This window comes from Dreissena polymorpha, chromosome 8, assembly GCF_020536995.1.
Source record: "Dreissena polymorpha isolate Duluth1 chromosome 8, UMN_Dpol_1.0, whole genome shotgun sequence".
Classification (NCBI taxonomy): domain Eukaryota; kingdom Metazoa; phylum Mollusca; class Bivalvia; order Myida; family Dreissenidae; genus Dreissena; species Dreissena polymorpha.
Window position 1 is genome coordinate 48,681,874 of NC_068362.1, and position 27,256 is coordinate 48,709,129.

Genomic DNA, 27,256 nt, shown 5'->3' on the forward strand with positions numbered 1-27,256 from the left:
GTTTAGGAATACAGTCACACCTGTCTAAAGCAGCCAGTCAAACATCCTTATTTTTGGAGAGATATATTCATTTAAAAGAGCTCAAAATCTCTTAAATCGGATTTTGGTGAAAATACACTTTCGAAAAAAAAAGTTTTAAAAATTTGAAAATTGCTATTAATGATCTCCACGAAAGTATCTGGCCCGCCCGGGAATCGAACCCTGGCCGCCTGCGTGCCAATCTGACGCGCAACCGACTGAGCTAGCCGGCGAAACAGTTACACAACCAGCAAAATCCATGTAAAGTGTGGTTAGGTTAGCTGTTTCTGTTACTGCTAGTTACGACGACGACGACGACGACGACGACGATGATGATGATGATGATGATGATGATGATGATGATGATGATGATACTTTTGTCACTTCCAATATTAGGTTAATACAATGTATTTGAGTTTGAAAAAAAGTTTACACATCGGCAGACTATTTCATTTATTAAGAAATACATAATTTATGTACCATATACGTAGGCCATTTTCATTTTTATGAGTTTTTTTGGTATGTACCAAATACGTTTTGGCGAGCATAGAAAAACTTATTCCAACCGAATATGGTACAATGTTTGTACCATATTCGGTCGAAAATTGTACCATCTTCGGTCCGAGTATGGTACATTTGTACCATATTCGGCCGAATATGGTACAAATGTACCATATTCGTTTTTGTACCAAATACGGTCCGACAACGCTTTACGCCGTATGTATACATGTGTAAAATCGAATATAACAATCGTTTAAAGACGATTGTTTCGTTATATTGTTGAAATAAAGTCAAATGTTAATTATTTAAACTAAAACCAACTGCTATGTTTTTAAATCATTGACTTATTTATTTTGTGCTGAAATTTCTGTAAATTTAACACTCAGTCATTCTGCAATTTTCTGACCTATGCGAAACCACCTACGTGCGAAAGTGTCGTTATGTCAAAACATAACCGTTCAATTGAATATTAATAGGACAATTGTACAACCCATCTTAGGTGTGAAACAATCACGAATTTCTTTCTGGAAACTAATTGTTAAAACAATAATTGTTTTGGCGTTCAAATTTCAACATAAATGTTAAATATAGGCATTTTAGTGTCATTATTATGGACTTCACGATAAAAGTTTTACATAACAATTAATTTAGACTACCTAAATTGTGGCTGTTGATGTTACTAATTGTGAAAAATCCACATCTTTTATATGAATTGTCAATTTAAAATTGACGAAAAAATACGACAATGTTAACAAAGTACGTTTCGTGTTATATAACAGTGGAGATTCTATTGTGGTTATTTTCTGGAACAATTGAAGGCACATCCTTAAAATATAATCTAACGTTTAATGAAATCCGTGAAAAGCGTCCATCACCTAAAGTTTCTTAATATGCAATACGGTTGTAACATGAAGCTCATAATTCAGGCGTTAACAAATTTCTGAAAACGCAATTCAACATTGTCTTCGATTTAGAATCACAGGCGTGTTATCTTAAGTCTTCAATTTCAACATATTGCATTATGTTCTAAAACATTTCAGTGGAAAATAAACTTTATTTCCTTCAACAATCGTAAACAAAACGACTTTATAGGTCTTAATGATTCTACGTTTCGATCTGGTTTCATAATATTTAAAAATGAATAAATAATTAAATTTATTAGGGTTTTAATGACCTATAATTTGTCGCTAGCCGTGGCTACATTATCAGCACAAATTATTTACTTGCAACTATGTTTAAACTCAATATATGATATAATAATGATAACAACTGACTGCTTAGTGACTATTAATACCGAATTAACACAAGAACATACCAGTTCAGTTATCGTTCTAATGACAATTGAGTCGTGTTATGAGAAAACTGGACATAATGCATGTGCGTAAAGTGTCGTCCCAGATTAGCATGTGCAGTCCGCATAGGCTAATCAGGAACGTCACTTTCCGCCTAAATTGGATTTTTGCTAAGAAGAGTCTTCATTTAAACGAAAAGTTCATAAAAGCGGAAAGTGTCGTCCCTGATTAGCCTGCACAGGCCTGCTTACTGCACAGGCTAATCTGGGACGACACGTTACGCACATGCATTATGCCCAGATTTTTCAGAACGCGACTTAATTGATATGTATAATGTCTGCAGCATAACGACATATTATTTAATGTCAATTCAATGAGGTGTACAGAGTTCATTGATATTATGTATATAAGTTCAAACCTATATATTTTAGCTAAATTGCATTGAAAGCCGCAGGCTAATTGAAACGCTTTCGAGTTCATTTCCCGGCCCAAGAACCAGAACTTGGTGTCTTTGGTGGAGATCGATAGAACGCTCCCACAGTGGGGATCAAACCCGTGACCGATCTCCTAGTCACTAGGCGGACACCATGCCCATAACACCACGGTGGCCTTAACATTAAGATAGGTATATTAAGATACTGAATAATTATTTACCAGACGCTATGAATTAATGGTAGTCTTGTTTAGAAATATACATGCATCAATCGTGAGGTAGCATTGTGTATTGATACACCTGCTTCTGTGAGCTTATTGCTTGTGAGGAAACATACCACCTGCTGGTGTATATAGGAATTGTGTATTGTATACCAGCTGCTATTCTGATATAAGTAGTTTGCATAAAAAATATAACTGCACATTTTATTATACAAGAGTATTGCATAGAAATATACATGCAGCTATGTGGAAGAGAACAGAACATACGGTATATAAAGACTGCAAAATAGTACACCGCCTTTGTTGTGAAACTGTTAGGAGCACATATGGCGCGTATATTGAAGTGGACCCGCAACTAGCTAGGAGGATATAAATATGAATATAAATTGATCTTCCTGTACACAAATACATATTAAGTGTATTGTTAGGGTATTTACTGACCAGCAGCCATTAGTGTGCGTAAAGTGTAATTTCAGATTAGCTTCCCACACATGCTATTCAATGACGAAACTTTCCGCTTGCATTTAATATTTCGTGTAAAGGAACTCTCATCTAACCGCAAATCGAGTCTAGAAAGAAAGTGTCTGCTAATACTTAGTATACTGCACAGGCTAATCTGGGACGGCACTTTTCGCGAATGCTTCAATAGGGCTTTCTCTGATCATGTATAGAAGTGTACCTGCAGCTATGAGGATGTATGGATCCTTCAGGAGGGTAATATAGGACGTTCCCTCTTGCGACTCCGGCTGGACGGCTGGTTGTAGGACGAACAGTTGAAGTGCTGGAAACAGCCATGGCTCAGCATTACAACTCGCATGTGGTGTATATATACTTGACTATAAATTTTCTATAAAAAGATTACTGTAAAAGATTACTAGCGTATTCAATCAATTCCATTGTCGATTGCCATTTCTTAATCATTAGTATATAAATGAAAATTAACAAAGCACGCAAAATGACTGCTATTCAGATAGCAAATTTATAAAAATTTATAAAAATGGCAAATCAAAATAACATTTCCTTGATCATAATTTAATTTATTTATAAGTGTAAAATATCTGGAGTTAATTATTGTATAAACGTCATACCAACTGCATTCATCCGAGTTGATTTATAATAGAATGCTATTTACCCGACGACCCTAATCTGTACAGGTTAGTATCCATTTAACCAGTTGATTTGTGTACAAAACATTCCGATGAATATGAAAATGCGATAAAAAAAAACCCGCAATACTTTCACAGTGTCTTGCTAGTGCGAATTTTAACCCACTTATGCCTAGCGTCTAGAAAAAGGCCTTGGCAAACAGCGTAGACCCAGATTGCGCTGTTTGCTAAAAGGAATTTCTGTAAGAAATATTCTTAATATAGAAATAAATATACTAGAAATCCCTAATTTTGGAAATAAATTGATCCAATTTAGATGGATGGGAGAGTCCACTAGGCTTAAAAGGTTTAACCTTTTACTATCATTTGTTTTCCCAAAGTGGTGGATAGGCAACTGACAAAAATAGCATCAGGGTAATCCACGCGACGGATTCAACTCTTTCAGGGTAATCCACGCGACGGATTCAACTCTTTCAGGGTAATCCACGCGACGGATTCAACTCTTTCAGGCTAATCCACGCGACGGATTCAACTCTTTCAGGGTAATCCACGCGACGGATTCAACTCTTTCAGGCTAATCCACGCGACGGATTCAACTCTTTCAGGCTAATCCACGCGACGGATTCAACTCTTTCAGGCTAATCCACGCGACGGATTCAACTCTTTCAGGCTAATCCACGCGACGGATTCAACTCTTTCAGGGTAATCCACGCGACGGATTCAACTCTTTCAGGCTAATCCACGCGACGGATTCAACTCTTTCAGGGTAATCCACGCGACGGATTCAACTCTTTCAACGTCCGATTATGTAAACGAAGTAATTAACCACTAGGCCGAGGAAACGACTATATCGCCCCTTTGGTGCAAAAAGGTACCATGTGCATTCTGATTTCAATGTTGCATGGTACCTTTTTGCACCCAGTGGCGATATTTAAACGATGCGACTTTTTTGGCCGCAAAATCCAAAACAAGAGGTACAAGCAGACAAGCTTACCGCCATCACACATGGCCAGGAAGGCCAGGATGAGGAAGGGGGCCTCCTTGCCCGCGAACTGGTACATGATTCCTCCGAACGGTGGACCGACTGCAAGATTAGTACAGCATAGACATGGGCATATCACTCCGACACTGTTGTTTAACATGCTAATTAGCCATTTCTACAGACGTTGAGACATTTTGTACGTTTATTTATTTTCATAGATTGATTTTGGCACATATTTACCATCTTTGCTAGTATGATGTGCAAACAATTTCATAAATAGAGGTATTACACAAAAAGATTTTTAAAGTCACGTCTTTTTTTACCTCTTTAAAAACAACAAAATCGCTATCAATATATATTCGAAACTATCGCACACATCAAGCTTCAACGAATCTGTCTGCATTATATTATAATTCGGTAGAGGCACGATGCATAGCATCGTAAGAATGTAAACCATCGCACTCAAGGCTAGCTCAAAAAGAATATTTCAGCGTTGCATGAGAATTCGGTAGCAACGTGATGCATACCAATATCATAAGTCACTGTCCACCCGGGTTTAGAATATGTAAGGACATCAAATACTCAGTGTGAGCGACGAGTACATGTGAGTACTTACTGAGGACCCCAAGGGCGAGGCCACCTAGGGCTATCCCCATGGCTCTACCCCTCTCCTCGTCGTCAGGGTAACGAACCGCCAGCATGCCCATACCTGGAGAAAGAGCACATGTAGAAATGCTAGTATGCTCGTCCACTTTGGCGGCTGAGGTCTGCCATATGGTTCGTGAGTATTGGGGGTGATAAAACCAGCCAGGATAGGGGATACTTATCATTCGATTTAGTTTAAACATATTTATTTTATTTCGATTGCATTGAAAGCCCCTGGCTAATTGAAACGCTCTCGAGTCCGTTTCCTGGGCCTAGAACCAGTACTTGGTGTCTAAGGGGGTGATCTAAAGAACGATCCCACAATGGGTATCGAACTCGTGACCATCCGGTCACTAGGCGGACACCTTATCCATTACACCATGGCAACCTTATTATCCGTCGATTTGTGCTATATTCCTCCGGTATGTTTTCGAGATGGCATCCTTCAGACTCGCCAACACGCCATAACAATATTGCAGATATAAATCATCGTGTCCGAAAGGTTTTAATCCCCTATGCCCCTTGATAGGCCTCCATGCCAGACTGACCTGCTGTTTGGAATTACGTCGTTCTAATCAAAGCAAAAGTTTCATTATTAGGAGAGCATTATTGTCGTCATTAAAATGTCATTTCTTAATGCTAGTGTTCAATTGCTAAAGAAGAAGACAAAGGGCAATAACAGAGGACAAACACAAACGTCAATTAATAAAACCGGGCGATTGAGAGCATCGCATTTGGGGTTTTACATTGTGTCAAAAACTCATACCGACACCGTTGCGTCATGAAAGGAAATATAAGTCATAGTGGGCTCACACACGAGCATTTTGTCTGTATAAAGTTATAAATTTGGTGTTGCTTGCATTGAATAATTCTTTTCATTACGTTTATGTTTATGTTTATGGTTGCAGTTGTACTGAAGAGTATTTAACCCATTTGTGCCCAGTGGACTCTCCTATCCTTCTAAATTGGAACAATTTATTTCCAAAATTAGGAGTGTCAAGTATATATATGTCTATATTTAGAATATTTCATAAAGAAATTCATTTAAGCAAACAGCGCAGACCCAGATGAGACGCCGCATTATGCGGCGTCTCATCTGGGTCTACGCTGTTTGCAATGTCCTTTTTTCAGGACGCTAGGCATAAATGGGTTAATTGAAGTAAAAATAAGAAAAAAATATCTTTACACACATATAAAAACAATTCGTGTGTGGTATAATACTCACCCCATTGGTGGTATATGTTAATTGGCACACGAAATCGTGCGTCACGCACAGAGCGAGTTATCTTTTAAAATTGAGATATTACCTCATTTTGATGGACCACACACTGAGAAATGCATGTAAGGTTTGTTAGCGCATGGAGGACAAAACGGTGCATAACCTTAACATCGCACACACTTATGTGACAGTTGTGTGCGGATTTTAAAGACCAACGCGATGATGTACAAAAAAAGGAACAGGGCAATGCCGTTAAGAACTCAACAGATTTTGCTGAGCTGTGTCTAGTAGATTTAGATGGTATTTTTTGGTTCGGTAGATTATGTCTCATTTCAAATACAATTTTTAATTTACACTTTTTATATTTTAGCTCATTTCCGTCGACCGACATATATAGCTGACTGGACTGATCTGAACCACTTTGAAAAGGGTTGCTCGCAAACTTTTTAAAATGTAAAATTATAAATGTGTTTTGAAGAATTGGTTGAAGCTGTTATGCCCCGTCATATCTGGCGTTTCTCATGTTATCTTCCGGCGACCCAGAACGCGATAGGGTCTTCGAGAATAAACATGGAAATGGCGTCAAAAGGACACGAACGTCAAGGATGGCAACTTTAATGTACAAAGCTAAGAAATCATACATCCGAACCTCATATTGACGGTATTAAAATATCTTAGATAGTCAGTTGAATTTCTAAGAGAGAAAAATTACTACAACGACTATCGGCGTTTTCGAATCACCGACATGTATTGTCGTAGTTTAGACACAAGTCCAGTAGGACGGGGTATTAAATACATCATGAGACAAATGTCGACGCGCAACGTACAAAAGGCGGTCAACATGATACATATCATAATCTTTAAACAGTGAATTGACGTTTTCGTGTTGTTAGAACGAAAACTCAGTTCCATTGATAGTGCATTATGTAAAACAGTAAAGCATTTATCAAAAGAATCATTATGTACATTCTAACCCTCTACTAAAATAGAAATAGCCTGACGATAACACAATGGTGTATTTATTTGTTACTATCATCAGTCTCCGAGACAACCAATACCATTTAAAAAAATTACTATCAATTTATGTATAGGGCGAGAACCCACATTCTGGTTGAAGGTATTGGTCTTATGTAGTTTGTTTTCCTTCCTCGTTTAAAGTCAATTACACAAAGGCGTACAACTTTTCATTTAAACAAACACAGTTTTGTAGGAACTTAAGTACATGAAATCCGTAGGATGCAGAAACAACAACAATTAATTCTATAATTTTAAACACTTATTATGCGTAAACATGGTATTGTGATGCTTGGCTATGTGCTGCTTGACAAGAAAACAATTAACAATTGCCCGTTTTCTCACTTTAACTATTGCCACTCCGTACATTTACTATTGCCACTTTTTACATTAGCTATGGCTTCACACATACCGCAACTGCGATATCTGAGGAACCCATAAAAATAAGAAAAAAACCCCGACTAATTTGAAATGCACATAGTTCGTTAGCAACTAAAAATTATCCAAATACAATTTTTAAAGAAATGTGTTTCAGCGGTTTAAAAACGAGTTGTTTGTTTATGTTAATGTATATATGTGAGGATTTAATAAATTATTTAAAAGGTTTGGGAAATATATTACCTTATATTGGAGTTGCTGTGTATAATACCTGAATATACCAGGTTAAAATTGTATACAATTGCGTTCATAATAGCAAATTTTACGGCATTTCTTTCACGCAAACGTTGCGGAAATGTTTGCTCTATGCTAATGCCCGTGTTGAAGGTCTTAATTATTTGAAGTATTCGCGAACAATTGATTTAACGCCAACGATATAGCTGCACCTACCCGCCACGCTTGAACATGCGGATCCAATCCCTTGAAAAGCTCTCGCAACGAACAGCACTGCATAAGTCTCTCCGAATGCGAATACTGAAACAGTAATGCAGATATACATATAGACACGTTCTGAGAAAACGGGGCTTAATGCATGTGCGTAAAGTGTCGTCCCAGATTAGCCTGTGCAGTCCGCACAGACAAATCAGGGACGACACTTTCCGCTGTAATGGTATTTTTAGTTTCAAGGAGTTCCCTTTTTACCGAAAATCAAGTATAGGTGGAAAGTGTCGTCCCTGATAAGCCTCTGCGGACTGCACAGGCTAATCTGGGATGACACTTTACGCACATGGATTATGCTCAGTTTTCTCAGAACAAGGCTTATAGAGACACGTATTGCTTCTACATGGAAGACAATATCCAAAGTTTTAAAAAAGCAATATATATTAAAGAAAAAAAGCATGTGCGGTTGCTGTCAGAACGAAATCTAGCTTAAGCTGTGGCAATTTTTAGATTTTTCTCGGTAAAATTATGTAATATCCCTGCCACATACTGCTCGTTTAGAATTTATATGCGTTTTTTTTACAACAAAGAGTATCAAAATTCACGCTATTTTGATTTCAAGCCAAAGGTTTTTGTTATAAAATAATGTTTAATAAAGGCTATACGATTTTTTTTTGTATTATTTCTATTGAAATAGCAGACAAACAACTTAAACACAGTACTTACTAACTGTCGACGTCATCATTATAAAGAACCCAGTAAACATAGGTATTGTATAACCGATTCTGCAAACAAATTAGACACGTTTAAATATAGCGAAACACCAAAGCTGCGGACTGGTAGATCCAGTAATAAAACATCACACACAATTCGCAAATATTTTTAATTGATTAAAAAAATTATGGACGAATTTGTTATATGTTAATTGAATTAAGATCTAAAGTAGAACACTCGATTTTTAATTTAAGTACAGACACACACAATTATATATAAATATAAGTGTTACAATAAAAGCCGCTTTTGATAAGGAAACAAACTGAAAAAAGGTTGATACCTATTAGTTATTGGTCCTACAAATGGATTGAAGAGCATTTGTACAAGAGCTTTCGAGCCGAACATGAGTCCGGCTTTTACGTTTGCATCCCCGTATTCCTCATATTCCCGCGCTTTCGCTCGTTTTCGGATATCCTCGGCTGCCGTTTCATTTCGGACGCTCTCGCAGTCGATCGGGGGTCCTGGCTGGTATCCACTCCCGTTTCCATGGGCATGCGACTTAAGGAACTTCGGTGAAATGGAAGAAGACTTCTCCGCAACATGTACGGTATATGAGTCATTAAAGTTCGTCCTATTTTTGCAAATTATATTGTACAAGTCCAATTCAGATGACTCATTTCCCTTGTTCGCAGTGGATTCTTCTAGCTTGAGGATAAAGTTTGGTACTATAGGCACTGGAATTAAACATTAAAAAACAAATTACAAACTCAACAATTAATAAATTAGATATGTTGATCCAACGATACAGTACATGGACTATAGACACAGGAGACGAAACGTAACGATGACCAAGTCAACACATTCGACCTATGAGTATATTAACAGTTCGATTGGAAGACCAAATACCAGTCAAGCAGGACTCAGCATTTCGATGGACCTGCTCGTTTCAATGAATTACAAGTTCATTAAATTGTTGCCGCTGGGAAAACACTTGTCTGAAAGTGATATTCAATGTAAACGCGCATTCGTGTGGGATACGATGATCGCAATAAATGCTTGAACTGTCGGTCAGATGCCTTCGGTTATGTTATGAAAAACGCATGATGTACACGCACAAAAACCAAGCAGTCTCTTTAATAAGAACAGAACTGAACAGAACACAACTTATTGTAAAAAAACACAATAAAACAAGCATCAATACACGTGTGTCAAAATAACATCAATTGTATGCAATTGTACAAACATATGATTTTTTGTGAGAAAGTCATTTGTAAGAGAAGGCTCCTTTTTTAACAAAGTTAAGTGAATGTTCGGCCCACTTCGGCATACAAAGCATTTTAATTTGTAAGAGCTTTCGCATTTAAAAAAAATCCATTTGCAAAATAATTTAATAAGAGACTATGTAGCGTTTGAAATCATTGACATTCGCATTGACCAGTTCAAACGTGTATCAGATCAATCGTGATACATCGGCTATTTCCGGACTCGTCCGTAAGATTAAAGCAATAAATCGTCTGCTGATCCAGAGTGGTAGTACATTAATGCGTAATGCAAAACATTCCTGGATAACCAGTTTGAGAGTTGGAGACAATTAACGTTGGTCAAACACATTGGGTAATCAATATGTTCAAGATGTATCTGAAATACCATGTGAACGTTTGAAATTAAGCATAATTATGCTAGTTTAATACACATGCAAATCATTAACACATTTTAATTTGATATCTAAAACATAAGACATAACATAAACATAAAACAGCGCAATGTAATTCAATTTAACATTTCGTGTCATTATCGTAATGTCAGAATTTCTTATATTTAAACATCCGTCTTTGTTCTGTGTTTTTCCTTGCAACGTATTATAATTCAAAGACTTATGCAAATCGTTTATGATCTCAGATAGACTGTTGACGAAAAGTTTAACTTATGGAAATAGCAGTCTGTGACTCTATTTATCTTTTATCTCACAAAAAGGAATTAAGTTACTTGTATGGTTTATAACAAATACAAGAAAAATTTCGCTTCTCACAATTATAAAGTCAATTGTAGCTACTTTTAGAGGTCGATGAAGAATGGATATGGCGATTAAGACAGCTGTAAATATGATTAAAAAATTACTCAAATTATTCAAATTTGAATTCATATAGCACTTACACTGTCATCATACGTTTAAGTAATTTACAGTGTTTGCAAATTATTAAAAAAAGCTACATAATAAAAGAATACTAGTCAAGCATCAGCTGGTTAAACTGCCGATGAACCTTTTAGTTCGAATCAAGTTTCTATGTTACAGATCCCGTGTACCCAACCACCCAACCTGAAAATCCTAAATAGCTATAGCTGTTTAACCCATTTATGCCTAGCGTCTAGAAAAAAAGGCCTTGGCAAACAGCCTAGACCCAGATGAGACGCCGCATGATGCGGCGTCTCATCAGGGTCTGCGCTGTTTGCTGAAAGGAATTTCTGTAAGAAATATTTTAAATATAGAAATAAATATACTAGACATGATCCCTGATTTTGGAAATAAACTGATCCAATTTAGAAGGATGGGAGAGTCCACTAGGCATAAATGGGTTAATATCGCTCTCATATTCTGTGAAGACAGAGATACATTTCTGACCACACTGCTTCGAAACCGAATGGAACGAGAGCGCCGATGGCGTTAAAGGCATAGGTGCAAGATACAGGGAAGAATGGCGTCACGTGGTATAATGTAGTTCGATATCGCCATCCGCGAATTTCTCAAATCAATAATTTCAAACAATTACCGACTATTTAAATAGATAATCTTTCCATTTACATCAGTGTTTGAAACGCTTATGAAAAATAATTAACCAAGCCTTTCAAAATTTAAGCACGGACAGATCTGTATCGAACTATTCGTTTCACAAATGAAAATAGACGCTACCCTATTCGTCTGCGTCAAGAATTTGTCGTAAAACTTGTGGTAAGCGTTAGATGCAGACGTGTACAACAGATTGAGTTCTGAATACAGATTTCTGAATGCAGATTTTTATAGAAACTCCTCACAGCAGTTACTTCCCTTGCTTCGCCCGGTCAGTAACTTCTAGTATAAGGGAGGCCACTGCGTAGGAGATTGAGATTTATAGTGCAGATAGAATTGTTTTACGAACGAAATTTGTTTTAGGTTATAAGAAGATTTTTTGACATAAAACGGTCTTAGAAAAATTCACTAAAAACAGTGTCAGCAATATTCTTGGAAGAAAACGTTAGAAAAACGTTTCAAAAAAAAATTGTAAGAATGACCATATACTAAATTAAATAGATATTTCGTCTGATTTTTGATCAGGTAAGGCTTCTTAATGGGCAACCGATCGATGTGGATTTTCGAAATGTGGTATATACCATAAGCATAGGTGCGTAAACGCACCTATGCTAAAAACCACAACTATAGTCTGTATCAGTAATCCATGTAAACAAACAGGTTATTCAGGCCAAAGGAAAAAATGTTTATTTCTCAGATCAACATCATCATTCCCCCACTCAATTCAAATTTTTGTCTCATATCTTATTTCATCTCCACTTCTCTTTCTCTTTTCTATTTTCTATGTAAAGTGTAATACCATGTCACAATTGTTAATACCTCTTTGTAAAAGATGCATTGTCACTAAATACTCATGTGTCACTATATTTGTGATTTGAGCTTAATAAAGGTTATGTTGTTGTTGTTGTCGAAACACTCATCTATCGAGTGGTTACCATTTTTGTGTGTTTCCTGTTGTCGTTAAAATTAACACAATAGTATGTTTTTTTCAATAAACGAACGTAAAATATACTTTTAAATAAAATGCTCAATGTATTCACAAAGACTGCATTCCCTAGATCATGTGTAAAACTTATGATATGCATTATATTATGAACATAATCATTCTCAATTTATACAACGCACCACAAAGATAATTTAAAGTTAAATCAAATATCAGTTTCGTATCCAATAAAGATAATAGTAACTAGACAAAGACTAATCTTAACTCGTTTATGATAGATATCGCCTACGTAGGCGTTTTTTAAAGTTTGTATCTATAATTTGACTACAATATCGTCATGTTCTTTAAGATTTTGTTATATTATGTAATTACAATACATTGATACAAATTATTAAACTTGTTTATGGTTAATGGAAATAATATGAGACAAGGCTTAGAATAATATAACGGCAAGGCTTTCTTGCACATTGCACATTTTATTCGTACCGAGCCTGATATATTACAAAATGATCAGGCAGTAACCTGTTCTTCTGTTTATCATACCTTTACGTCCCAGAGTCATGAGCTCTTGCGCTTAAACCATTTATGCCCAGTGGACTCTCCTATCCTTCTAAATTGGAACAATTTATTTCCAAAATTAGGGGTGTCAAGTATATTTATGTCTATATTCAGAATATTTCATAAAGAAATTCATTTAAGCAAACAGCGCAGACCCAGATGAGACGCCGCATTATGCGGCATCTCATCTGGGTCTACGCTGTTTGCAATGTCCTTTTTTCAGGACGCTAGGCATAAATGGGTTAATATTTGTAAAACAGATTTTATGCTGTTTGTGTTGCATTTTGTGTTTCCAATATAGTACATCTTGGTATCAAATTGTTTATTTTGTTAAATCTGATTCGATTTTACTAAATGCGATTACTTTATAGTTGATTCCGAGTAATATGACACACCTCCTATCATTTATTGATATAAGAACTTCATGTTGAACTGATATATCAGGCAGTGTTATATCAAGCAGATATCAATGCAGCGGTATGATAAAACATAAAGAAAATGTAGTCAAATTATTGAGATGAGCTTTGGATAAGCCATTTGAGGAGAAATATATCAGGTAAAAGTAAATATTTTTTGCGGTGAAAACCAAATCCTTAAACTTTTATGTTGGTGTAATCTAACCCAAATGCAATGAAATCATATGTCTGTATTAAGAATTAAATTAACATCTGCTATTGTATGTTCCGAAATATACGAATATATAAGTGTCGCTTAAATGCTTTACAAATTATCGACATAGAATATACTTTTCTGCAATTTCCTATTCGTATGAAAAACAACACATATATGTGTGTAGAAAGAACAAATATCATTGAAAAATCGCATCCCTTATTCACCATTTCTATTTGATTGCGATGTATTAATACATACAACGGGCAAGATTGTTTGAACGTACAACAGTAAAGACGGTTTTTCCTAAGTTGTGAATTGCGGATTGCAACTATTGGCTGGGCTTCAAATCATTGAAGCGTTTGACATTGATTGGGACAAAAGTGATCCGATGTTGATTGAAATCCGATACCCTTGTTCTTAACAGTGAATAAATATTTATGTAGTGGTGATTGTTGTTTTAACCAGATTATTTTCACTGCCAAAGATCAATTATTGTTGAAAAGGATGACAGGGGTAGAAGATGAATAGGACGAGTCATTTATAATTCCTAGTATCGGATAGCACATGTGGGGGGCGCTATAGCAATATTATATAAACGCTTCCAAATGATTTGTTATTAGATTACAATTGTCACTTTGATATTCATATTAGCAAACAAAATCTGACAGCAATTTTAGTTTGAACAATCGGTCGTATTTTATTATAGAACATAGTCACTTAGTGCTTCGATAACACTTGATTAGAACGAGATTTTTTTGAAAATCTGACGAACACCATATTTTCATACACAACAAGACTCACTTACGTTAAGGTTTTGGGAACGTTTGCACATTAAATGGCCCTCATGGTCCCTTTAAGATTCAGAAACGATACAATTTGCGTTAGATATACGACCGAGTTACGATAAAATGTACGATTGATGTACGATTCAATAATGCAACTTACGATTGGTCCCCAACTAGCAATCGATCGATTTCAACGCAAGTCAGTCGCAATGTCCATCGCACAATATACCGTAAGATTACAAATTACTGAATTATTGTATAAACAAATTCTAGTATGTTGTATTGCATATTGTACACACATGCATAGAAAAGGAACCATTCCATGGACAAACGAACATAATTTAATGGTAAAAGATTGGATACAGTTGACACGCATCATTCGAAAAAGTGACCGGATTTAAAAGAATTCTTGCTGGGGCCGTGATCTTTTTACAACATGGCTTTCAGAGATTTAATTCTTTACACTTGCGAACTGTTACTGTTGCACCACTGAATGGTTTAATTTCGCATTCATTGGAACGCATTCGCATGCAAACATTACGTTGATGTTCACTTTGATTTTTTCCTAATTTGAAGGAACACCAAAGAGAATGTCAGGAATAGACTTATTAGACGTTAAACAAGAACTACATTGGTTGTTTCATCGTGCGGTATGGCGAGTTTATTACATTGCAGTGACAATGAATGCGATAGAACTCAGTTATATCCATTGTAAAGACGCACTCAAGTGGGATCGGTTTCCAACCACTTCTATTTTGTCTGATCTGTGTAAACTCTTAAAACATGTAATAAAAAACGATGGCTTTAGATGTTCAAGAACCAAAGAGGAAAGCTCGTGAATAGACATGGGCGGTGAATTAGCATCTAATCGATACCCAGCAACATTTCAATAATGGTAGTCACAGATTGCAACATTTCCAGGCTGCTATTTGCTTAGTGAATATAATGAAATTATGAAAATGAATTGTAAATTAAAATACAATTTAATAAAAAAAATATCTAACATAAATTTGTATATTTGTATTTTGTGTCGCTAAATGGTTTGCTTTAGACCACAGACGGTTCAAATTTTGAGCTGGTATACTAAAATAAAGAAATAACTAAAATAACTGCTATAACTGAAGTAAATGGGCACACTGGGGGCTGACGAGGTCAATGCGTAGTCCGTTTCGCTACGACGTCGGGTATATGCTTTACTACGAAAACATTGTGTAAATACACTACTTAATCAGGCGAGTTTCATCTTTTCTGGTGTTTATGGATTAGAGAACGGAACATCCAGTAATGGTAGGTACTTATTTTCAATAACAAACTAATAACAAATGCCCGTAGTTGCAACCTTTATGTTTATTTTGAGCTAAAATCGAAATATTTTGATTTGAAGCAATGCATAAGATGGGTATTATGTTAAAATAGCCTATTGCGGTAACTTTAATTAAATAAAACTACATGTTACTTTGATTCAGTGTAAATAACACATTTTAAAGTACAAAACAGGTTACGAACATGTATTTTAATTATTCAAATGCTTTGTTTCGAAGGAAATTACAAGTCGCTTTATGTATAGGTTTCGCACAGAGTATGTATTGGTTGCGCAACGAAGTACAAATATAATGTATAGGTTGCTCAACGAAGTTTCTGTATCCATTTCAGGACATATCACATGCAGTTTGCAGTAACTGCAGACTGCCATTTTCCAGTGCAAAAGATGCCGTGCTTCACTTTGCGCATGCACATCCAAACGAAAAGGCTGAACCCGGTGAAAGCCGGCAGAGTCCCGGCAGAGCCCCATGTATACCGTCACTACGCCGGCACTCACCGGGGCTATACCGGCATCAGACCCCGGCAGAGCTGCGGCAACGCCCCGGCTTAACCGGGGACAACCGGGGCTCCACCGGGAAAGTATTCAAATGTTTAATACCTCCTGGATGATCCAGGAGTTACCGGGAAGGACCGGCAATGACCGGCTTGGCACTGGAAACAAACGGGACTGCACCGGTACGGAACCGTCAGAGCACCGGTTTACTTATGTAACGTAGCTATAAAAGGACTCTGCCGGCATTCACCGGGGCTCCACCGGGGCGTTGCCGGAGCTCTGCGGGGTATGTTTAGCCCCGGTGGAGCTAAGGTGCCGTTGCGGTTGTTCCCGGTGTTGTCCCGGTTGTTCCCGGTGCTACGCCGGCCGTTGCTGGTCCTACCCGGTGACTGCCGGTTCATCCCGGAGGTATTAAACATTTTAATACTTTTCAGGTGAGCCCCGGTCGTTCACGGTTCATCCCAGTGGAGCACCGGTTCATCCCGGTAGATGCCTGATCACGCACTGGGGCTCCACCGGCATCATAGTGAAACTGGGCCTTAACCGCATTGTAACACGATGTAAATTTACTGTGCGCTTCATGTTGTGCCGTTGTTACTACCTCTTCCTCAAGGGAAACATCCAGCCACTCCATGACTCTGTATTAAAAAAAACTTTTCTTTATTTTGCCTTTGAGAGATAACCAATACGACTTCTGTGAGAAACCCATACACGCTAAAGCGTTGTCGTAGCGAGGTATATACGAATACTGTCAGAGACATGATCATGCCTAATAATAATATTTAGCCTTTATTTCTGATAACTGGGTCACCCTACAGATTTCTAAACACACCAGTGGCTTAACGATACATAGATCAATATGAAAATTGTAAAATTGTGTCAATTAAACACAGTTGTAAACCTTAATTGCATTTTTTAAAAGTGAAACTTAACTTCGGTTTGATACATCAGCGGTATATTTCATGTTTAACCGCATAAACCAGACACATCTTGGATTATAATTTGATGTAACAGACCTATGAAATGTAATTGTGCTTAAATTCAGAGTTTTTTTATTAGAAAAGCATAATCTTACCTGTTTTAAACACAATTTTCGACTAATCCGTTCTCGATGTCATGTGTATTTAAACAATGTTTTCGTAGTAAAACATATACCCGACGTCGTAGCGAAACGGACTACGCTTTGACCTCGTCAGCCCCCAGTGGGGCAATGCTCTGTGAAATAGGGGTTCAATGCATGTGCGTACAGTGCCATTCTAGATAAGCCTGTGGAGTACGCACAGGCTAATCAGGGACGACACTGTCCGCTTTTAGGATATTTTTCGTTTCAAGAAAGTCTCTTCTTAGCAAAAATCAAGTTTAGGCGGACAGTGTCGTCCCTGATTATCCTGTGCGGACTGCATGGGCTAATCTGGGACGGACCTTTACGCACATGCATTTATCCCCCTTTTCACAGAGCGCGGCTCAAATGATTTAACTGGAATACCTGATAACACTGACATAAGTAGTGGACGGAGGTTTACAATACAATTAGAAGTTAGTGAACATTAAAACTGAATATTAATTAAAACACCGGACATTTTGTATTCATATATTTAAAATACTTGTAACCTAAGGAATATATGTATAAGATTACACAGTTTGTTTAATATTATTTTTTTTATGATTTCTTATTATCATATGCCTATACATATTCGAATACAATATATTTCCGATTACGAAGTGTATTTGTTATAACGCACGGAAATCTGTCTGCATTTGATTTATGTTATAAGTGTATACAAATGGAGCCAACTTTGGAAAAGAAGATGTGCATAAAATTCGGAGAAATGAAAAAATGTCCTTTTTGTTAAATGAGCTAAACTCGAATAGGCCAGTCCTGTAAGTACGAACAGATACGCCTTTAACTAGAAGTGTGCGCGTTTCCCCGAGTCACATTTTTCATCCTTTAAATTAACAAATCCATCGACCAACAGTCGATAAATCACAATAAATATCGTTTAACCAAACAAACGTCTATTATTCGCCTGCTACCAATAACGGCCCTGTAGTTGAATAACACTTAATGGAAATGGACGTCGCACATCCGTCGAGGAATGCCAGCGCGATGTGCTGTTAACAACGTTTTCAAGCATCGATATTGTTCAGGCGAACACATGTCTATAATCAACGCGCTCTTGATGCTAATCACATTGATGTTTAACATAAAATCTCGGGGCATCTCGTGGCATCTCGTTTGACACAAAATAGTCTTGACATTAACGTGTTGGACTGGAATACAAATTACAGAACACGTCGACACCGTCATGTAAGCACGGAAGTCGCGTACTTTCACCTGTTTGCATGTAATTTGACTCATAATTATTGACTTAATGACTGTCGTCGTTTCCTGTACAAATTATGCCTTTACGTGTAAAGGTATAGATACCATCTCCAAACTTAGACATGATTACTTAGCTCGAAGATCATTTCCAACAATGAGAAATTGTCAAATGGGAACATACACCGCTCGAAGAAATTTGTTGAGTTCGAAAAAATTATTTTAACAGAGCCGTATGGTTTGACGCTTTATATATTATTTTAAAAGTTCAAACTGTTTAGTCGTTATAACAGTCTAAATAAGAACCTTCGAACATTTTCTTTAATTTTCAGATTACATGCTCTATTTAAATCGGCCTTCAGACACATTTCGCCGTCTCAACATTATATACTTCGTGTTCCGAGCCTGACACACTCTATCCTTTATGAATTTGCAAATAATTCAATCATTTGATATAGATAAAATAAAATATGTATAAAGGGTTATTTTGATAGACATGTCCCTAAGACTCGCAAGGTCTCCATTTACCCAAGACGAGACCCGAGGTGACATATTCGTCATGATCTTTCTATACAAATTACACGTTCAACTACACTGCACTCTCCCATAAACTTAAACATTCTCCATAGATTTAACAGTTCTGCTTTTATGCGTGAAATTAATGTGATGAAATTGTTAATAGTCCAATGATTTTTCAACGTTTAACTTGTAAAACATATGAACAATGTTTTATTCAAAATCCATATGAAATGTGCAAGCTCTCGAATTTAACTTAAATCAGTCCCACATAGTATTTCAGACGACAGAATCCGTCGATATCTCATGAATAAAATCACAATACATTACGTCCATTAACCATAAACAAGTTTAATTTGTATCAAAACATGTTTTGTAATTCACAAATGTATTTTTAATGACATTGGTTAAATGAATATTTTCCACTGGTTAAACAATACATCTATTTTCTATTTTGCATTACAACAAAATACGCTTAAAATTAACAACGGGGTATTGAATGACACATACGCTATAAAATATGGATGTTAAGGCTTAAAATACGCAACATAAACAAACAGTTAGATCCGCAAAACAGCCCCTTCCTCTCTCTCCGTATTTTTCAAGCAAAAGTTTTAAGGGTGTTATGTTTAAAATGATTTTACAAAATTTTATGATGTGTATTCCTTTTTCGGATATAACTCTCTCTAAATTCACTCACACTCGCCCCAACTCGCCCCGCACCCTCTTTTCTGGCTTCCGTAAATGTATTGAACCAATAAAACTATTTTCTTTACTAATTGCATTTCTATTGTTGTACAACTTAAGCAAGCGTTGGCTCATCATATTTGCATCTGGATCAATTTAAAGCAAATCCCCGTCAACATCAGTCAATAAACCACAATAAATATCCCATTATCTGCCAGACAGCGGTACTACGGGCGTTGACTAACGGCTATTGGAAAGTGGGACGGGATAGGAGGACGAATTTGGCCCCGATCTCGCTAGTCATGCCGGTATATCAGGCAGAAATGTTATCAATACAATAAGAAATTCTATCACAAGTTATGGGGGGAAAACAGTATATACCTTAATAAGCGACTCCTTATTGTAATAATTTCAGAAAATATTTTTTAACCTTTTTCCTTAAAAGCAGCATATAAATTAAATATACGATGCTTTATTTATACAGAGTGTTGTGATATTAACAAACAACTAACTATGAATTAAATATCCCAATTAAATAATATATGGTACCATATAATCAAATATAGTTAAAATTCGGCCATTTGGCAAAATATCCGAATTTGTAATATATACGAATGTCAGAACGTGAATCAGGCGGATGAATGCCACACATTGTCCGTGTGATTTTGTTTGCTCAAAACAACTTTTGATAAGACAATACTCGTTTTTATTGGAAACGCCTTGAAACATGCTTTATTTTTTCTATATAATGTAAGTTTTTTTCCTCATTTGGTTAATAACTTTAAATGCCGTAACGAAAAATAAAAACACGACGTATTGTATGACATAAACTATAGTATAGCTACATGGTGTAACTTAAATCCTGGTACCACGCTGATGCTGTTAAACGGCTTCTTAGTGACCCCGCAGCATGTATACAAGGGTAGGCAGGCTAGAGTTACGCTCTCGCCCTGTATTGATTGTCTAAGCCTTTATCACACCGTACGGGACCAGTAAGAAGCGAAATTAAGAATGTTTGATCACACCCTTAAACATATGAAATAATTACGAGTACACATTAAATCTATGTGCTTTATTTAAATTATATACAGACACAAATAAAATAACCATACATATTTATATTTTATATATGTGTTTTGTTGAATGTTTAAAGAGCTTACAACGAGTCCCTCGTCAATTAAAGAAGTGTAAATAATGAATATTTCACATGCTTTACACATCGGCTTTATCAAGTCTAAATAGTTATTCAGATATCCACAAACATCGAATGTATTGGCTTTTACTATTGTTTCCTATTAATATTATATTATTCAGCAACTAATTAGACCTTTCAGTTAACCGATATTATGTGTTGCGCACAAGCTGCACGTATAATCAAAATAAGTGAACAAAAGCAGATAAACCGAACCAATAAATAACAAATTTGTTTGCATGACATTGGCAGCAAACACCTGGTGCTCTGACCACAAGTACTTAACTATGTGCGTACGCTAAACGCAATTTATGCATAGGCAATGCAGATCATTTAAAGGCCCCAAGTAAGGTGACAATGCTCAAATTCAGAGTAAATAATGAAAACTGAAACTTAACTTTAACTGCGACTCTGTTTCTGTTTTAGTGTGACGACTTTCATTAAATCCATGCTTTTCATGAAAAGTTGCAGTCCTAACCGTTATAAGCTTGACAATTAGCGTCGACGATCGTTAATGAAGTACTGTGCACAACGTTTCAAATTTATCATTCATTCGACAACTTTAATACTTAAATTCACATGATTATGCAATGACTGATACTAATTCAGTTCACAGAGTTATTTTTCTGCCTAGAAGTTTATATGTTTTCTAATTAAAGTTGTGCCAATGTTCCAAACGCGTGTTTATGTGCGCATAAATTAACCCATTTATGCCTAGCGTCTAGAAAAAAAGGCCTTGGCAAACAGCGTTGACCCAGATGAGACGCCGCATTATGCGGCGTCTCATCTGGGTCTACGCTGTTTGCTTAAAGAAAGTTCTGTAAGAAATATTCTAAATATAGATATAAATATACTAGACATCCCTAATTTTGGAAATAAATTGATCCAATTTTGAAGGGTGGGAGAATCCACTAGACATAAATGGGTTAAAATTTTGTATTGAAAGCAATAACAAGACTTCTCTAAGCAAGCATCAATACAGTGAGACGCGTTTTGAGAAAACTGGGCATAATGCATACATGTGCGTGAAGTGTCATCCCAGATTAGCCTGTGCAGTTCGCACAGGCTAATCATGGACGACATTCTCCGCCTAAACTTAGTTTCCGATAAGGAGGGACTTCCTTGAAACTTAAATTACCATACAAGCGGAAAGTGTGCGGACTGCACAGGCTAATCTGGGATGACACTTTACGCACATGCATTAAGTCCAGTTTTTCTCAGAACGCGCCTCACTGTAAATTGCAAGTCCTTCTACTGGTCTAGGGGAGTTGTTAACAATAACATGAAAATAACACATGTCAAATAAAATTAATTTTATTAAAATGTTTAATATCATTCATGCATCGCGATTGATCGTTTTTGTTTGCTAAATGTTGGTTATAATTTTGATTAAAACAGTGAAAGATATTTGTCCATGCCGCACTCTGTGTATTGCTGTGATATAAGATCGATGTTTTGGTTCGTAACCGGTAACAGCAGAAAAGGGCCTATGGTAGAATCATGTCATGTGTTTCGGACATTAAACCAATTTTGATTTCAAGTGTTTGTTCAGTCATTCACATTTTCAAAATAATTATGAATTATGCAATTTCCAAACGATTTGATTCTTAGTGTGTTGTCGTAGTAAGCACGCCATAGTCTAAGGCTAGTGTCGATAAACATATTGAATTAAATTTGTTAGTAATACACAAGTTTATAGAATTTATAAACCTATAGCATTATGGTATATTTCTTTTCTGAATAACCAAAGTTGTTGCTTCAATAAATATCAAATATGGTATTATATTTGGTTGGATTTGGTTATACAAAAACATGATTAAACAACCAACCGATCACATGTATGCAATTATCTGGTCAAGCCTAAATGTATATTTTTGCGGTTTATGAATAGCGGTTTAAATTACAAAGACCGGTATCTTAACACAAACCGTTAAATATAGAAAACCATATGTTAAAACGAAACATTCTCACAGAAAATCATATAGTACATCAAATCATAAACATAGAAACATATATGAAACATCGAAATATTATGTCCGTGGCTTTTATGTGTATTATATATTTATGTATGTTTCAGCATGTAAGAATACTCCAATTTTACCATTATCTGAAAATGTTTATGAGACAAATTCATCATTCGACAAAGATTAAATTGTTGACAAATGTAAAATATGATCCCGTAATATTTAAAACGTTGGGTTTAAAATATAATGCCTTTTTGTCGCTTCGTTTCAATGTCCTTCATTACCAATGAATTTGACGTGACAATAATCAGTCAAAACTTTTTTTAAATAATGAATTTGACGTGACAAAAATCAGTCAAAACTTTTTTTAAATTAATAAAATAAACACGAACAACTCATCATGAACAAAATTTCTTTTAAATTGCACTTTATCTTCACTTTTCCTAATTCGAAATTAACAATGAATTGACCAATGTAATACTTTTTTAGGAGAATGTGCATTTATTTATGCAGAGCATACATTCTTATTTTGTTTTAATTTAGACTGCATTTTTCGATGGTTTGTGTTTCTTTGAAGGCTAAATGTTAAGTAGAAAAATAAGTAGGAATATATTGTGGCATGACCTTTTTCTGCAACATTTTCTCAAACGTAGACAATATTTGCAAGTAGTAAACTAAGAATAGAAACAAATGTCAAGCAAGTACTACCACCGAACGTGTAAATATTTCCAGGCAATTGCATTAAATGCAGCTATGCAAATGTTTCATGTTCTATCACCAGCAAATAAATGTTTAATGAAGTAAACTGGCAACACAGACAACATACTGCTATCAAAATTAAGCACGATTTCTTGTTTCAAAACTTTATTAATATATTTAAATGCCTCGTTCTTGGAAAAGGGAGTTTAATGCATGAGCATGAGGTGTCAGCCAAGAACGAATATTTACGACTTTATGAGATTTTTGATTAAAATGAAAATCCAGACTAATAGTAAAGTGTCTTCCCTGCTTAGCCTGTGCGATCTGCACAGGCTAATCTGGACCGGCACTTTAAGCACATCTATTTAGCCCCGTTTTCCCAGAGCGAGGCTCATTTGCGTATGTATGTGAGACCAATAGAGCATTGTTCTGATAAAACTGGGCTTAATGCATGTGCGTATACTGTCATCCCAGATTAGCCTGTGCAGTCCGCACACGCTAATCAGGGACGACACTTTCCGCTTTTATGGTTTTTTAGTTTCAAGGAAGTCCCTCCTCACCGAAAATCAAGTTTAAGCGGAAAGTGTCATCCCTGATTAGCCTGTGCGGACTGCACAGGCTAATCTGGGATGACACTTTACGCACATGAATAAAGCCCAATTTTCTTAGAACAAGGCTCAATATATGATATGACTAAAGTTACAATTTCCCACATTATTGAATTAAACGAGCCTTTGGCTAGCTTAACAACAACGTCCATGGATGAGTTCAATAAATCATGGTATGACATGACAACGGTTTTCAAAACTTTTTCGTATCGCATGCTTTAAAATTAGCTAATAAAAGAGAGTTACATTTACGTTAATGCCATGATAATATCGAAGAGTTGTTAATATTGCGTTACTTTCTTTTGACGTCCATTCATGTAAAATAACGTAATTTGTCAATCGAACAAAAAGTTTCCAATGTAAACACTAAAAACTTTATATTACATATTTAATGGTTATATCACATAGAGAACAAGGTGTGATAAACACTTATACTCTTAATACACTTTTCTAGGTAATCAATATCTTGAACTTTTGACTTTGCAATCATATCTTTGTAATGTGTGATAAACGGGCTCGCCTATGCCCACACACTCTTTTGAGGAGGGCTAAATAAAGAGTAAAACAAAAGGAAAAAAAAGAACTCACCGACTGTAGTAAGGAGCATATTATCAAGAAATATGGCGATGAAGACGATGAACAATATCAACTTCCGGGAACCGCGGCATCCTATGACGTAATCCTTCACTCTTTTGACCGCACTCGCGGTACTATCGATAAACGTCATGCTGATGACCGTCTGTTGTCCTTTGCCACTTAAAACCGTTGTTGATTTTGGTACTAGCTATTTGTTTGAACGTTTTTTTATGTCACACTGTTGAAGGCGCCAATATATATCCACACAATGTAAAAGAACAACACAAGTATGATGTTCTCGGCGTTTCGTGAATATCCTGTATTGCTTTCTTTTTAACTAGCGTGTTTTAACATTCATGTACACAATTGACACTTTGAGTTCAAGACGAATGATTTACTAATAGTTATTGCAAAATTGACCCAGACAGACTTTCTTTATGGATTTACTTTTCTGAAAAATACATGTCTTGTTGTGTAATTTGTATTTTACAAATTTTCTCACAAATGACTTTGTGTGTGTACAAACAGTTGACGTTCTTAGTTGGAACCATTCATTAGAGAATTTGAATTTAAATCGGTTATAGTCACGCCACGTATGCTATGTGTGTCTATAAATATGTTTACTCGGATTTCAATATTATCTCCAGTTTCTAACGCGCGCATGGCTTTTGCATTATTAAAACATTATTAAAACACTCATTGTCGAGACGCAATTAACTGACTTGTCCCGAATGGTTTATAACGGCAATGGACTAAACATTTAGCATGTTATTGAAGTTATTCGTTACATAAGGAATAAAATCGACTAATTGCTACTGCTTAGCTCCATTCAGACGCTTAATTAGTGTAATACACTGTTGACGTCGAATAATTAACAGTAAATATAGTCATTTATTAAATCTAGCAATATTCGTTGAAGTAGGTTTCCGTTTTAAAGTCAACTATACTTAACATATACATGTATCTGCCACAATAAAGACATATGTTTTCTTGTCACTAAACAGACAAGCGTTCCGTATACTGTGTTCCTTATACTAGTATCACGTGCCTTCAAAGTGAAACAAATAATAAACGATCGAGGGTTCAATGAGTCAATATAACCTAGTATTCATCGATTAAAAAAAATAATTGTCTACCAAAATCAGCAAGTTCTAGACCGAAACCCGAAGAAAAAAACACGAGCAACGTTTGCTCGATATCATATAGCACTGTTCCCTCGAACACTTAAACTGATGTTGAATACGACTTGAATGACTTGTCTAATGTTTCATAAATTATCACCAGCCATACCGCTACAATCTGCAAGGAAATGAAGTAAGTTAGTTGATCGACCGTATATAGTTCAGCTCTTTCCGTAAACCCCCCCCCCCCCCCAGAACAAAACAAATTACTTTTATTCTTTTAAAAAAGATAGTATATAACATAATATAGCACGAGCTTCTGATAATTTTGATTTCTTATATAGCGTTTCAATAGTAAAAAATAGGTGCGACCCCCCTTATTAATGAGAATCGTAAAGCTTATAATAAAGACACTTTAGTTTCCGAAATATTTTCTGTATGTAATGGTAATAACTAATTGATGGTACTTTTCGAATATAGTTTGTGTATACGAGATGACTTTTATTAAACTTTATTTATCATTATTTTCTTCATTTACAAGTTCAATATTCGATACAAGAATAAACAATGTTAAAATAAATATCGGATAAAATACTTAAATGTTAACATGAGTATTCAATAATGTTATGAAATCTATTTTTTCCATTTAATTGATAATAAATTAATTATTGTTCTTTATTATAAAAGTACAATGATAACGATTTTACTTTAAATCCTTCAAGTACAGTATATAGAAGTGCTTCATCTTAAACGTATATCAAATACACAATCGGTATACTGTATAAAAACTTACTTTTTGCGGTTAACTATTCCAACAAACATACCATTTTAAACGTCTTGTTTAAAAGTTTCTAAGCACCATTATAAAGAGCACAATTTATTACATATTCACTCAACGTTTCCAAAGTAAAAAATCTTTGTCGGTTAGTATAGCTATCCTTCAATGTTTCATTTGACCACCAAGTGTGTATAGAGCGCGTAAGCGGTACCCCTTTGGTGTCGTTATTGCCAATGACACGCGGGTCCCTCTAGCATAGAACTCGAGAGAGAGAGAGAGAGAGAGAGAGAGAGAGTAGTAGTAGAAGAGGGACATGCAGACAGAGCTGGGAC

At 35.9% G+C, this 27,256-nt stretch overlaps 1 protein-coding gene across 1 annotated transcript in view; it reads right to left on the bottom strand.

Moving 5' to 3' along the window:
• LOC127840510 (synaptic vesicular amine transporter-like) overlaps positions 1–26,312 on the bottom strand; it is a 40,306-nt gene extending 13,994 nt beyond the window's left edge. The window contains exons 1-7 of the mRNA XM_052368926.1: positions 25,038–26,312; positions 9,305–9,698; positions 8,977–9,035; positions 8,260–8,343; positions 5,170–5,262; positions 4,566–4,655; positions 3,145–3,246 (exon numbers count right to left, since the gene is read on the bottom strand). Coding sequence (XP_052224886.1) covers positions 3,145–3,246; positions 4,566–4,655; positions 5,170–5,262; positions 8,260–8,343; positions 8,977–9,035; positions 9,305–9,698; positions 25,038–25,176 — 961 coding nt within the window. The 5' untranslated portion in view covers positions 25,177–26,312. The remainder of the gene's footprint in view (positions 1–3,144; positions 3,247–4,565; positions 4,656–5,169; positions 5,263–8,259; positions 8,344–8,976; positions 9,036–9,304; positions 9,699–25,037) is intronic.
• Between the last annotated feature and the right edge of the window lie 944 nt (positions 26,313–27,256).